Consider the following 12,658-nt stretch of genomic DNA (forward strand, 5'->3'; position numbering starts at 1 on the left):
TCGTACATCCGATCGTTTCTATTTCTCTTCAAGTTGGTCTGAAAAATTTGTCTTCTTGTATTATTATTATCGTGTTAAGGAAGGGACGGGGAGTGGAGTGGAGTGGAGTAAAAAGGTCATTTAGTAATCTTCCTCAAGACTCGTCGTCACACCGATATCAATCCTTCGCCCGTAAACACGAGTCTTGTAGGCGCGAGAATGCTCGCACGCTGCGTTAAACGAATTTTTTTCAAAGTTGGCGACCGACATTACGGAAAAGTTGGAATTATCGGAGTGCCTTTTGAGAAGGGACAGGTATATTAGTCAATCGTGCACGATGCTGCTTATACACTTTGATAGTGATATTTATTTTTATTGCTTTTGTTAAACTTTCGTAGAGGAAAGGAGGAGTAGCACTGGCTCCCGATGTAATAAGATCGGCAGGACTTTTGGATGAATTGAAATCCTTAGGTGAGTGACACTCATAAGCAAATTTGAATTATTAATTATATTTCGTCTCACGCTGCTCATTGTATTATTTATTGAATCATTGCAGGACTAGATGTTCGAGATTATGGAAACGTTGAGTACGACCCGTCGGATATTAGTGTTGATAATATGTCACATTTGGGTCATGTAGCTGGATGTACACAGAGATTGTCAGAGATGGTTCAATGTGTTTTACAAGATGGTAGAAATATTTTAACAATTGGAGGTGATCATAGTATAGGAATTGGTACTATAGACGGTCACGTAAAGGTTAATATATAATGCAAAGAAAAACTTGAACGCAAAATGCAACGTTGCAAGGTGTTTTTTTTTTTTTTTTTTTTGTTTTTTTTTTATTTTTAGACAAACAAAAATATTGCAATATTGTGGATTGACGCTCACGCTGATTTGAATACAAATAAAACTAGTGAAAGTGGAAATGTTCATGGAATGCCAGTAGCTTTATTAACTTCAGAATTAGCCGACTATTGGCCCTATTTACCAGGAATGGATTGGCAGCAACCAATGTAAAAGTAATTTAATCGTATTTAAATAATTACGTTAATTAAGTTAAATGTCCATTAATAATTTTCAGGCTATCTATAAGGAATGTAGCATACATTGGCTTAAGATCGGTGGATCGTTATGAAAGATTGGTCATAGAAAAATTTGGTATAACTGCCTTTGGCATGGAAGATGTTGAAAGATTTGGTATAATTATAAAAACTTTTAAAATTCTATCTAATCAAATTTTCAGACAATTTTAAGTCGCAAAGTCCGTGAATTTTATGACAAATTGAAAATAAAACAAAATATTAATTTCTCAAAATTCTTATTAATAAAAATTAAATGTATTTTCATGAATAGGACATAGAGAATTTGATAACGGGCTCTGAAAATATTGTAATTTTCAGGAATTCATCGCGTCATACATATGGCATTAAAAAAAATTGATCCTGATAATAATAAATCGCTACATGTTAGTTTTGATATTGACTCGTTAGATCCACTCGAAGCTCCTAGTACTGGAACTCCAGGTACCTATACTACCTATTATACACTACTCAATAATAACAATATAATACCATAAAAGACAAAATTCAAAATAATAATTTCTTAAACAGTTAGGGGAGGCTTGTCCTTGAGAGAGGGCATACACGCAATGGAAGAATTATATCGAACTTGTAGACTAAACGCAGTTGATTTAGTTGAAGTAAATCCAAAAATTGGAGATCAAAAAAGTATCGATTTAACCGTCTCTGCTGCAATACACATAATCCAAGCTGGATTTGGATACACAAGACGTGGCTTAAAAGTTCCCGAAGGTGTTACAGACATGCCATTGCAAACATTTAGATAATAAAACAAATGCAACTGAAATTATTATTCCTCTTTTATTAAAACTTTTGATACTAAAACGTCTCTCTACTTTCTACTACTTATAATATTAACAATTGGGTTGACAATTTTCAATTACCGGATACTCATAATATAATTACCCAAGCATTGGGCTTTTGAAATTTTCATCGTCATCTTTATCTTTATTAATTTTCCATCCGTGTTTACGATCATTCATTTCTTTGATCGTAAACATTGTTATTGGCTCACTTAAATATTTCGTTCCTTCAAAATGACAATTCCACTCAACTCTAAATGCTCAAATAATGTAAGTAAAACATCGAATTCATAATAATAAATTTCTCCAAAAAATTCAATTGTTTAGAAAATATCCATATGAAAGCTCGATAGAAAAAAAAAGAAGATACGAATTAATAATTATGCGATACGTCTTTTAGACTCTTAAATATAAACGAATATTTTCTGCTTAAAATTACAAATGGTAACAGATAACTTGTTACAACAATTGTAGAATACATAAACCGGCTCAATTATTATTATGTAACGAATAAATTTAAAAAAGCAACTAAAACAGGAAATTATACAAACACAAGATGACATAACAAATAAATAATATCTAATAGAAGCGATAAGTTTTTAATACAATTTTCATAATACGTGAAACACCGTTTTATTATAAAATATTTATTTCTCTAATTTAATCATTGAATTATTATGTAAAAAATAATTGATTCGAATGATTAAGGAAAATTGATCCTTAAGTAAAACTCGAATATACATTTTATAATGTTTGCCTAATGTTGAGAAGATATAAGCGCAACAGTATAATTACTTTTTCATAATTATTTGAAATGTATTTGAAATGTTCGGAATACGTATCCTTGATTATCGTCCAGTTTGTGCATCCTGATCCATATAATTTTATATTTCATTTACCATTACAGCAAAACATTTATTAAAATCCACTATACATTTACACTATCTAAACGCATAATAATGAACAAATACAATTTTAACATGAATTTGTTAATTAGCTTATTATTATTATTATTATTATTAATTCTTTTAAAAAAATTTTAATTTAAAAGCCAAACATTTAATTAAAATAAAAAATCTTTTAAATACTACTTCGTTTTGTGAGAAAAATCGAAAAATAATCAGATGTATATAATAGATATTTTGCATTGAAAAACGATAGTTGAATTATAAGCAAAATAGTCGTCTCTTTCCAGAAAGACAAAAATTATGCAAAAATTTTTATTTTATTGTTAAATCGAATACTTTCGGTTGTTCTTATCGTTACTCTCACGATTTAATGGAATTTGTAAAGTTTTCAATACATACGTTACACACACATGTATCATTCATATTTTGTTCGATAGTGTATGTTGGCTTCCCGTGTTTATTATCAATAGAATTTGTAGTTTAACAGTTTCTTTATATAAGTATTTAAGAACAAAAAGAAGGGAAAAAAATGATATTGAGTTTTAAAACGAGAAAATTTTGTATTTCGTCGTCTTAATAATCAGTTACTTAAAATTTCAAATAGTAAACTATCGGCTAACCTCACTTTAATACTTTCTATGTTATGTTCAAATATGAATTTATCCTGTAAGAAAATATGCTTTAAAAATGTTGAAGCTCCGTCAAAAATAATTAAGTTAATAACAAAAATATGTAACAATAGCAGGAATTACTGTAATACATGTGTACCTCGTGTCTATCCCTTGCAGAATCAAACTCGTAAAATATGCTTTTACACTTTTAAAAACAATGTTAATAATAATTTAGTATTCAAAATTTTATCAATAAATTATTTAAAATACTCGAGAACTGCGTTAGAATTACCGCCACCAGTGCCAGAGACAATTGAAACTCTACCTGAAGTTGATACATTTGGTAATATAGGAGGTTTAAAATATGAAAGAGTTGAATTAGATGCGGAAGAATTAGAAGAAGAAGAAAGAGTAAAAAATGTTCCTGGGCAAGTACCGAGAAAGTACAAGCCAAGGTCAGGGGATTATATTAAAATGATAAAAAATCATATAATTAAAGGTGAAATAAATCTTGCTGAAGAAGTAATTCAACTGTGTATAAGAAACCGAGACAAGCCCGATAGATATATGTATACATTGATAATTAATGCATTTGCGATACAGGGAGATATTAAACAATGTTATAAATATTACACCGATATGAAATTGCACAAGCTTAAGATGAAAGAAAATATCTATACCAGTTTATTTAACGCCTGTGCTAATTCATCGAATTCGGAAAAAGCATTGTACTATTTAGAAAAAATAAAGGATTATATGAAAAAAAGTGGAACTCCTATGAATCATGCACATTATAATGTTTTAGTAAAAGCTTATGGACGCCATAATGAATTCAAGAAATCAGAGAAATTAGTTCAATATATGATAGATCATAATTTGAAAATCGGCATATCAACATTAAATAGCCTGATGTACGCTGCCAATACCAATACAGCTACTGGCTTAGGTCAAATTATTAGTATCTGGCAATTTATGCGACAACAGCAAGTAAGAAATACTTTTTTATCTTTCAAATTCAATAAAATATTAAAAATGTTAATATAATTACTACAATCATGCTATGTTGTTTTAGATCCCACCCGATATCTTTACTTACCATCTTTTACTGAGAGGCGTCCGTGACACTCATTTTGGAAATTTAACATTTAAAAATTTACTTACTATGAATAATCAGACACCGGTGTCGTTAAACTTTAAAAATATATCAGATTTATTAGCAAATCCACCTGTCATTGGTTATCTTCCACCTAACAGCGTTACAAAAATTCCACCATCTAACGAACTACCAGATTTTGTATTTAGTTCCCTAGAAATTAAGAAAAACAAATCGACAGATTCGAATGCTCCTGTACCTTCGAATGAAAGTTCGCTAGAAGCCTTACCACCTTCTATCGCCGATTTGCACTTGGACAGTGTACTAGCGAAAAATAAGTTAATTCTCTTTGGAGGACTCGACGGATTATTAGAAAGAATGAAAAACGATAAGATAAATCCATGTTTAAAAACATTTTCATATTTAATGGAGTTAGCTCCAGGTTCTGTCGCAGCAGAAGAGACAATTATAAAATATGCAAAACTACACCAAATCAAACTAGATATAACTTTCTTTAATATATTGATAAAAAAACGTTGCACTCGAGGAGCCAAAAAGGAAGCTAAAGTAATAAATCATCGATTGCCTTTATTTTTCCTATCATTTCCTCTAATAATTTAATATCCTGAATTCAATTAATATACTTTTAATCAATTTTTATTTATTTGACATTAGGAAGTAGTTAATTATATCCATAAAGCCGATTTGAAGCCTAATATTTTTACTTACGGTGTTCTGGCTCTTGCGTGCGTTACACCAATGGAGTGTCTAGATCTCCTCGAGACTATGAAAAGTACTGCCTGTAGTTTAAATAAATACATAGCTTTTCCATTCATTGAAGTTGGTATATCGAAGAATAATTTCATGTTTATATTAAAAATAGACGATAACATATTTGAAATATTGGATAAATTTCAGCAAAATATGACAGCTTTAATTAAGAAAAAGGTAATAATAAAAATAAAAGCATTGACAATATATAGTGAAAATGTAATATAAGCAGACAATTTGTATAACAAGTACGTATATGTCATTTCAATTAGGATAAATATACTACAACGGAGAAATTTAAAACTGGATTCTCAAAATTCAATATGAGGTATAAATGTTGGCAAGAAGAAATGGGTAGAAAAGTCGTAGTAGAACGCCAATAATACTATATGTAAATATTATTGTACATATTACAATGTATTTAAAACGATTAAAAAGTTGTTATAAAATAATAAGACATTATAATGTATAGTTCTTTGATAATTATGTACACGATTATTCTCATACATTTACAAAAATTGTTTTTACACAAAACATTTTTTGTAATAAAAAAAAAAACTTGTTAAATTACTTGATTCTTTAAATATTAATTAGAATGAACTAGCGCATATACGACGGCCGAGTCTCCGATACCCAAGGTCGACTCCGTGAACTGGACATAACACCTCTCGATTGGCTCGATCCTCGAATACTGAGTTTGTTATAACCGGTGGGCCCAGTCGGTTGTGCCCCACATGTCTCCAATGCCACGAAGTCGTCAACGTGAAGCGAGGGCGGTCTCGAGGTATTCGGTGGTCGAGAGCGAAATGGATCGGCGCCCCTTCCAACGCCACCTCCCACCGAGTTGCCCCTCATGGAATTAGAATACTGACTTCTGCCTCGCATTGGTGTAACTACAAGTCATGAAAATTTAAAAAACGAAGATTAGATTTTAATCATTTTCCATTGGACCATCGCTGCGCCAATGTGCGTTCTGTGCTTTAATCGTCATTAGTCATTAAATTTACTGTAATAATTATTACCAAAAGGCTGTTTCGTTTTAGTCGTCGGTGCATTGATTTGCTTCTGCGTTTCCCTGGAATCTTGAGATTCGTCTTGACCCTTCGAATGACTTGTATAATGAAATGGCGTTTTTGAACAAACTCTTTGCGCTTCAGCTAATAAATTAAAATCCGCCGGCAAAAGTTCCGTGGCCAATGCTAATAAATCTACAGTATTATCATTTTGTACTTCTAACAATGACTTATTCACTTTTTCTTTCTCATTGGGAACGGCGGCTGTGGATCGCTGAGCAAACTGATTCAACAATGCTTCGGGTGGTAAGAGCAACGGCTCCAGCATTTCCGGTATTGGTTCTTTATCTTCTTTATCTTCGGCAGCTAGCAAAGCTTCAACTAATTCCGCGGCTTGTGGGATTTTCATTATCGGATGACCTTCCTTCTCCCAAGAGAGGACTATCGATATCTGCGGTATACGTAGAAATAACGTTCTCCCAGGAGCTTCGCAACATGTCAAACTATTTATGAAATTTACAACGAGTTCTGATAACGAGTCACCTTTTCCCTGCTCCTTCTTCTCTGAAACGGCTTTAACAAACATATAACATTACATCGACAATTAACTTACTATCATCTCTCGTAAAATTTATAAACACATCATTTATGAGTACCTTCGGCTATGTAATCAAGAAGACTTCTTAAAGCGTCGGGATTGTTTTCTAAGCAGCTCTTCACATGATAAAGACCATAATTATGGCTGGTTAGAGACATTATGATATATAACGTAGTCTCGACAATGTCGACTGGATACTTGGATGCACCTGCCAGAATTTCAATCAGAGCAGCGATAATTACAAGTAAAGGCTCTTTACTGGGAACGGAGTGAGCCAATTGCTTCTCCAGCGGTTCTCCGCTCTCCTGCACGAAGCTAAGCTTATAATCGCAAAGTGTTTCAAAAATATCGATTAGCTCCCTCTGAGCATCGGCGATCTTGGTATTTCTCAATGTCGTGCACATCATCTCAATCACAGGGGGATACTTTTGATCGGACTTTACTTGTGCGCGCGACGCTGGATTCGTAAGCGTGAGAAGAGTCGCTTTCATCGGCGCGTGCCTCGTTAGATTACGTAGCAAAGCCAGTATTGGCAAATTATTATCTAATGGATTGGCTGTAAGAATCCCATCCAGAAGACATCTACCGACCAATAATGCAGTTGGTGCAGCTAAATCGCTCAGCTGCTTACACACGGTAGAAACAAATATAAGTAGTTCTGAATTCCAGCTCGCGCACATCAATCTATTTATCGTATGTATTATTAAGTGAGAATTATGCGTGTATGTTATAGAAAATTAAAGCTAATTAATGTTAAATGGGCGTGGGCGTTTAATGCCAATCTTTACCAACAATGCCTCGTCATTCCAATATAACTTATCGATATATATATATATATATATATATATATATATATGATAAATTTCATTAAATGCTAGGCTACAGGTACACTGCTCGTTTCACGCAGAATCGGTCGTTTCAAATTTAATGGTAAAGATGGACATTCGATGAAAGCTTATAATTTTCGATTCGCCATTTACTTTATAATTTATATTAATGCACTTTACCTGAGAGTTTCGGTAAGGCTACTCGCTTGAGCTTGAAGATGTGCCGACCATAATTTCCTGAATCCCAATACTCGAATTTTGTCCTTGGAGCTTGTTTCCTTCGACGTTAAAATCGGTGGCAACAGTTTGGCTAAAAGCTTCACGCCTGATACGAAGAAGCACGGATTCGACGATACCATTTTCAAGACTTCGCCAAGCATCTGTGTCCATAATGATTTGGCGACGTTGCCCGAGCTGTCCGAGTCTACCGCACGCGTGAACACCAAAAGCGTCTCGACAATTTCATTGGACAGCATGGACGTAGAGCTCGTCGGTGGCATCGCCTCGATCAGACAATAAACCCCGAGTAATGGAACTATCGCGGTCGAGTCTTTGAAATCCGTGGCCATGCATTTGACGAGTCGCTCGAGGATCGCCCTGGTTAGCCTCGTGCAAGGTACCAACAATGTAAATAAAGCTAAACGTCGCCTGTCGCTCAATGTTACGTAATAAAGCAAAGACTGCTCGAAGGACTGGGCGATGTTTGTCAAAACTCCGACCAATGCTGTCAGTCCGTCGGCGGCGAACAATTGCGTTAAGGCATTTCTGTGTTTTAGCTCGATGTACGGCTCCATTGGATCGATATCGTCATTTGATGGGAAAACGAGATAATGAAGTATACGGCAGGCTGTCGTCAATTCTCCTAGAATTTTAGAATTTCAATTTTCAATGATATATAATTATGTTTAATAAGCGACGAACTTACTACGAGTCTTAACGAGCTAATTTCTTGAGTCACGTCAATTGGCAATATCATTGGCCAATTGAATTCACGAATAAAATGACACAAAATGCAACGACATTTTTTAAAATTTTCCATTATAATATAATAATCACGACGTTATTTATTATAAAATTCATATCACTTAATCACTTAATACCTGGAAATGCATTCTTTCGGACAATGCTAACGAGCGACGTAACATCGCCGTAATTCCAATTGGAGATCTGGGCTGCGACGTTCAAATGTGGAACGACGTCGCGCAATACCGAATGGCTCGCGCATTTCTCCAACAGATGAACCGCCCGATTTTGAAAGATTTCAACCTCGCTGGAGTAGCACACGACCGTCGCTATTATTTCGGCTGCGAATTCGGCGAGATCGTTATTAGAAAGACAGGGGATAAGAATGTCGATGAATTTGTCCATTGGTACAACCCTTATTATAGCCTGGATACCGTCCGGAAATATGAGAAAGGAGTGCAATTTTCTAAGCCAAGCCCAATCGTCGGGTTGATGAACCATCGCGATTAAACACTGGACAACTTGTAAGCTCCAGGCAATGGTACATCCAATTCCATCCTTCTTATATTGAAGAACTTTCAATAATGATCTGGTAACTTGGGCTTCCTTCAATAAATACAGAAGTCCTTCCTTGGTATTGGCAATTAATGATATCAGCTCCCGGCTTGCTTTTATCAGATTGCTATTGGAGTTTGGGGAGCATAGGAGCAGAAGCAAACGACTGGCGAGCTTCCAATGCTCGAAATAAGCGATCAAGTGCTTCCGAGGATTGCGATTTTGTTCTCTCTCGAACTCCATTTGCGCGCTGGCGGGTAGCTGACGCTTCGGCTGGCACATCAACGTCGTCGCGCAAGCATACGCCTTTGTCAGCTCTAAAATTTCCAATTCGCTAAGATCCTTCGGCTCCGCAAGCAGCTCGTAAACGTGAACTTTTCTCAACAAAGAGCAAAGGGCATACTTAAGTCTCGCTAATTTCGCAGATTCGAGCATCATCAATGTTATCTTGTACAGCTCGCTATCGACTTTGGAAAATTCCTCGACGATTTTTGGACTGATTAAGGCAGCGTCTACTGCTCTGATAGCTGCGAGTTTCACGGGTAGAGCGACGTTTTCTCGCGTGCACAATGTCAAAAGCCTCTTGGGCGCGTTAACCTGTAAAAGAATATCCGGACCCACCGACAGACGGCACAGAGCCTCGGCTAATCTCACGCCAACTTTCACGTGTCGGACTTTGTATGCTGGCTGTGGCTGTGAGCACGCGAGCTCCACATTGAGTCCTGTGTCGATTATGTTTGACAAATTTTTTACGTCCTTGGCATTGAGCTCGACGTTGTCAAGTGTCGCGCAAAGATTTTCAGAATTGTGAACGAATGTTTCTTTCTCTTGGCCAGAGGCATTGGTAAAATTCATAACTGATTTCGATAATGGAACGATTAGGTCGCGCAACTTCTCATCCAACCTCTCCTGTAGCTTATCCTTGAAAAATTCTTCCTTCTTTTCCAATTGCAAGAGCTCGGGTGGAGCGAATGCATATAATTCGTCCATTTGAATGGCTTCGCATTCATAGTCAATGGCTGAAGGTTCATCATCCGCCATTACATCCTCGTCGGATAAAATTGGCTCGAATGGCTCTATCGCGCCTGGTTCTTCCACTTCCTCTCGCTCACCATCTTCTTCTTCGGCTGAAATAGACTCGGGGCTTAGCGATACAAGAGACTCTGTAGGCGGAGTTGAAGGTCTCTTTCCTGTTTTGTGTGTAACGGGCGACGTTTTCTCTTTCCATGGTGCGACCTCTGGTTTTGTGGATTCGGCTAACGGAGTCCTTGGAGGCTCGCTAACCGGTGCCACGTGCACCGGTGGAGATGGTGCGGCTATTGGGCAGCTTTCCTGCTGCAACAATTCGTTAAAAATATTAAAAGCATCAAATTTTCACGCTGGGAGAATTATCTCTTAAAATATTTAAATCACAGAATGTCATTATCGTTATAGTGATGCTATAATATCGTGGTGGTACAGTCGATGCTGTTAATATAATTTAATAAAAGCGTAGTTAGTTGTGATATTGTGATATCGTGCCTCTATTCATGAATATTTTAATGCTCCTATGTTAATACAATGGGGCTAGAAGGAGCATATCGATTAAATTAAATTTACACGCTTATTCGTTACTTACCAGGGTATTAGCGTGACTCTGATTTTCATAATACCAGTCTTGTTCTTGCTCCGGTACTTGAACATTATTTACAGGTACCTCCTCTTCTGGAATATTAACAGCGGCTGGAGGAGCAGCCGCAGATCCTGGAATTTCTTGCGGATTACTTAGAGATTTTGTTAATGTGCCATAGACGGCCAATGTTATTGTTGTGTACCACCCACGTAAGACTAAACCATCTGTTGGCAAATGCTTTCTATCGCATTCCAATTGAATGTGAACATTTTGTTTGTACTCTAAACCGCCAAGAGATTCAAATGTTGAAGCACCCGGCTTACTCAAGTCATTAACAAAAAATTCAATTTCAAATTGCGACGGATTGGTTGCTCTAAACGATGATATTATATTTCTTAATAAAAAAGGCTTTAAATTTTGTAATTGCTGATAGATAGGAACAAGTGATACATACCCTAGACGAACACCACCGGGAAAGTCAGCTTGCACTCTAGCTCCTAGTGGAATAATTCTCACTTCGCTAATATATACAGGCTTGGGAAATTGTACTAAATCTAAATTTAATTCCTAAAAAAGTATCGTTTCATTTACAGAGTTATGCATATACACACACACACACACACACACATATATATATATATATTTATATATTTATATGAAGCATTTAATTAAATTTTGAAAAAAAATTTTAATGAAATTTTACATTAGCAGAGCTAATTCTTACTTCCGAAATATCGTGAGAAAATGTGTCGAAAAACAGTAATTCTGTATTATCCATGTTTTAATGTCGGTATAAAATAAAAACAGTGCAACTTTAAAATTCACATATTAGCACTGTTATTATAAAAAGTGGCATAAGACGTTAAATACACTATTCATTAAACAGAATTGATTAAACAATGGCGTGCGTGCCGCTATTAGGAAAAGGTTAGTTTGCTAAAAAGTATGGTTAGTTCATATTTATTATAAATGTGTCGTCTGCAACGGAATGCGCCGAATTAACCTTTTGCACTAAGAGTTATTCATGAAGTGTAAGTGTAATAATAACTGGCAGTAAGTTATTCCTGCTAGTTATCGAGTAAATTAAAAAAAAAAAAAAAAAATGGAAACGATCAGTAACAGTAAACCATGCCGCACTTGTACAGATTTTACAACTTGGGTTAAATTACAGAAAAAAACATTTGATTCAGAACAAGTAAATTTAATGTTATTATAAACTACTAGAATATGATAATAATAACGATCGTACTAAATTGGTAATAATTTTTATTTGACAGACTGCAGATACAGTCAAGCATGAGATAACCAGCACAATCAATAATGAAACAACTGGAAGTGCACAAAAAAATTGCCCGCTAGACAAGGATGAATTGGGTCTAAGTACATGGAATTTCTTACACACAATGGCAGCGTATTATCCAAGTACTCCGACAGTCGAACAGAAAAATGATATGAAGCTATTTTTTCATTTACTAGCAAAATTTTATCCTTGCACGAGTTGTGCCAAAGATCTCATGGAACAATTGAAAACATCGTCTCCAGAAACTGACTCTCAATATAAATTGAGTCAATGGCTGTGTAGAATGCATAACGAAGTTAATAAGAAGTTGGGTAAACCTGAATTCAATTGTAAACTAGTAGATGAAAGGTGGCTAAGTGGTTGGGCTGATGGTTCCTGTGATTAATTTAATGTTAAATAGTATTGATAAAATGTTAAAAATATTATTAAAAAATCTTTATGTATAAACAAACAAATAGTATTGTACATATGTTTATAATGCATACGTGCGTACGTACGTACGTACGTACATACATACATACATACATATATAAATACATACAT

General features: G+C 35.1%; 4 protein-coding genes across 4 annotated transcripts; 3 read left to right on the forward strand and 1 right to left on the reverse strand.

The window, feature by feature from the left end:
- Positions 1-94: 94 nt before the first annotated feature.
- arg (arginase) lies at positions 95-2,150 on the forward strand. The gene is made up of 7 exons (XM_011500833.1): positions 95-294; positions 378-450; positions 536-738; positions 832-995; positions 1,064-1,179; positions 1,383-1,505; positions 1,593-2,150. Exons 1-7 carry the CDS (start codon positions 199-201, stop codon positions 1,826-1,828), a joined length of 1,011 nt encoding a protein of 336 aa, XP_011499135.1. The 5' UTR covers positions 95-198; the 3' UTR covers positions 1,829-2,150.
- Positions 2,151-3,335: 1,185 nt separating this feature from the next.
- On the forward strand, positions 3,336-5,699 carry LOC105363207 (pentatricopeptide repeat-containing protein 1, mitochondrial). Its single transcript, XM_011500836.1, has 4 exons — positions 3,336-4,370; positions 4,456-5,043; positions 5,152-5,424; positions 5,520-5,699. Exons 1-4 carry the CDS (start codon positions 3,426-3,428, stop codon positions 5,628-5,630), a joined length of 1,917 nt encoding a protein of 638 aa, XP_011499138.1. The 5' UTR covers positions 3,336-3,425; the 3' UTR covers positions 5,631-5,699.
- Positions 5,700-5,779: 80 nt separating this feature from the next.
- vir (VIR_N domain-containing protein) lies at positions 5,780-11,620 on the reverse strand. The gene is made up of 8 exons (XM_011500835.1): positions 11,540-11,620; positions 11,270-11,382; positions 10,822-11,188; positions 8,786-10,538; positions 7,866-8,547; positions 6,917-7,542; positions 6,270-6,833; positions 5,780-6,140 (listed from the first exon to the last, which is right to left on the reverse strand). The coding sequence occupies exons 1-8, from the start codon at positions 11,591-11,593 to the stop codon at positions 5,848-5,850; spliced, it is 4,452 nt and encodes a 1,483-aa protein (XP_011499137.1). The 5' UTR covers positions 11,594-11,620; the 3' UTR covers positions 5,780-5,847.
- A 277-nt stretch (positions 11,621-11,897) lies between these two features.
- On the forward strand, positions 11,898-12,553 carry Alr (Evr1_Alr domain-containing protein Alr). Its single transcript, XM_011500834.1, has 2 exons — positions 11,898-12,010; positions 12,093-12,553. Exons 1-2 carry the CDS (start codon positions 11,918-11,920, stop codon positions 12,498-12,500), a joined length of 501 nt encoding a protein of 166 aa, XP_011499136.1. The 5' UTR covers positions 11,898-11,917; the 3' UTR covers positions 12,501-12,553.
- The last annotated feature ends 105 nt before the right edge of the window (positions 12,554-12,658 follow it).

The sequence above is a fragment of the Ceratosolen solmsi genome, unplaced genomic scaffold (assembly GCF_000503995.2).
Source record: "Ceratosolen solmsi marchali unplaced genomic scaffold, CerSol_1.0 scaffold27, whole genome shotgun sequence".
Lineage (NCBI taxonomy): Eukaryota > Metazoa > Arthropoda > Insecta > Hymenoptera > Agaonidae > Ceratosolen > Ceratosolen solmsi.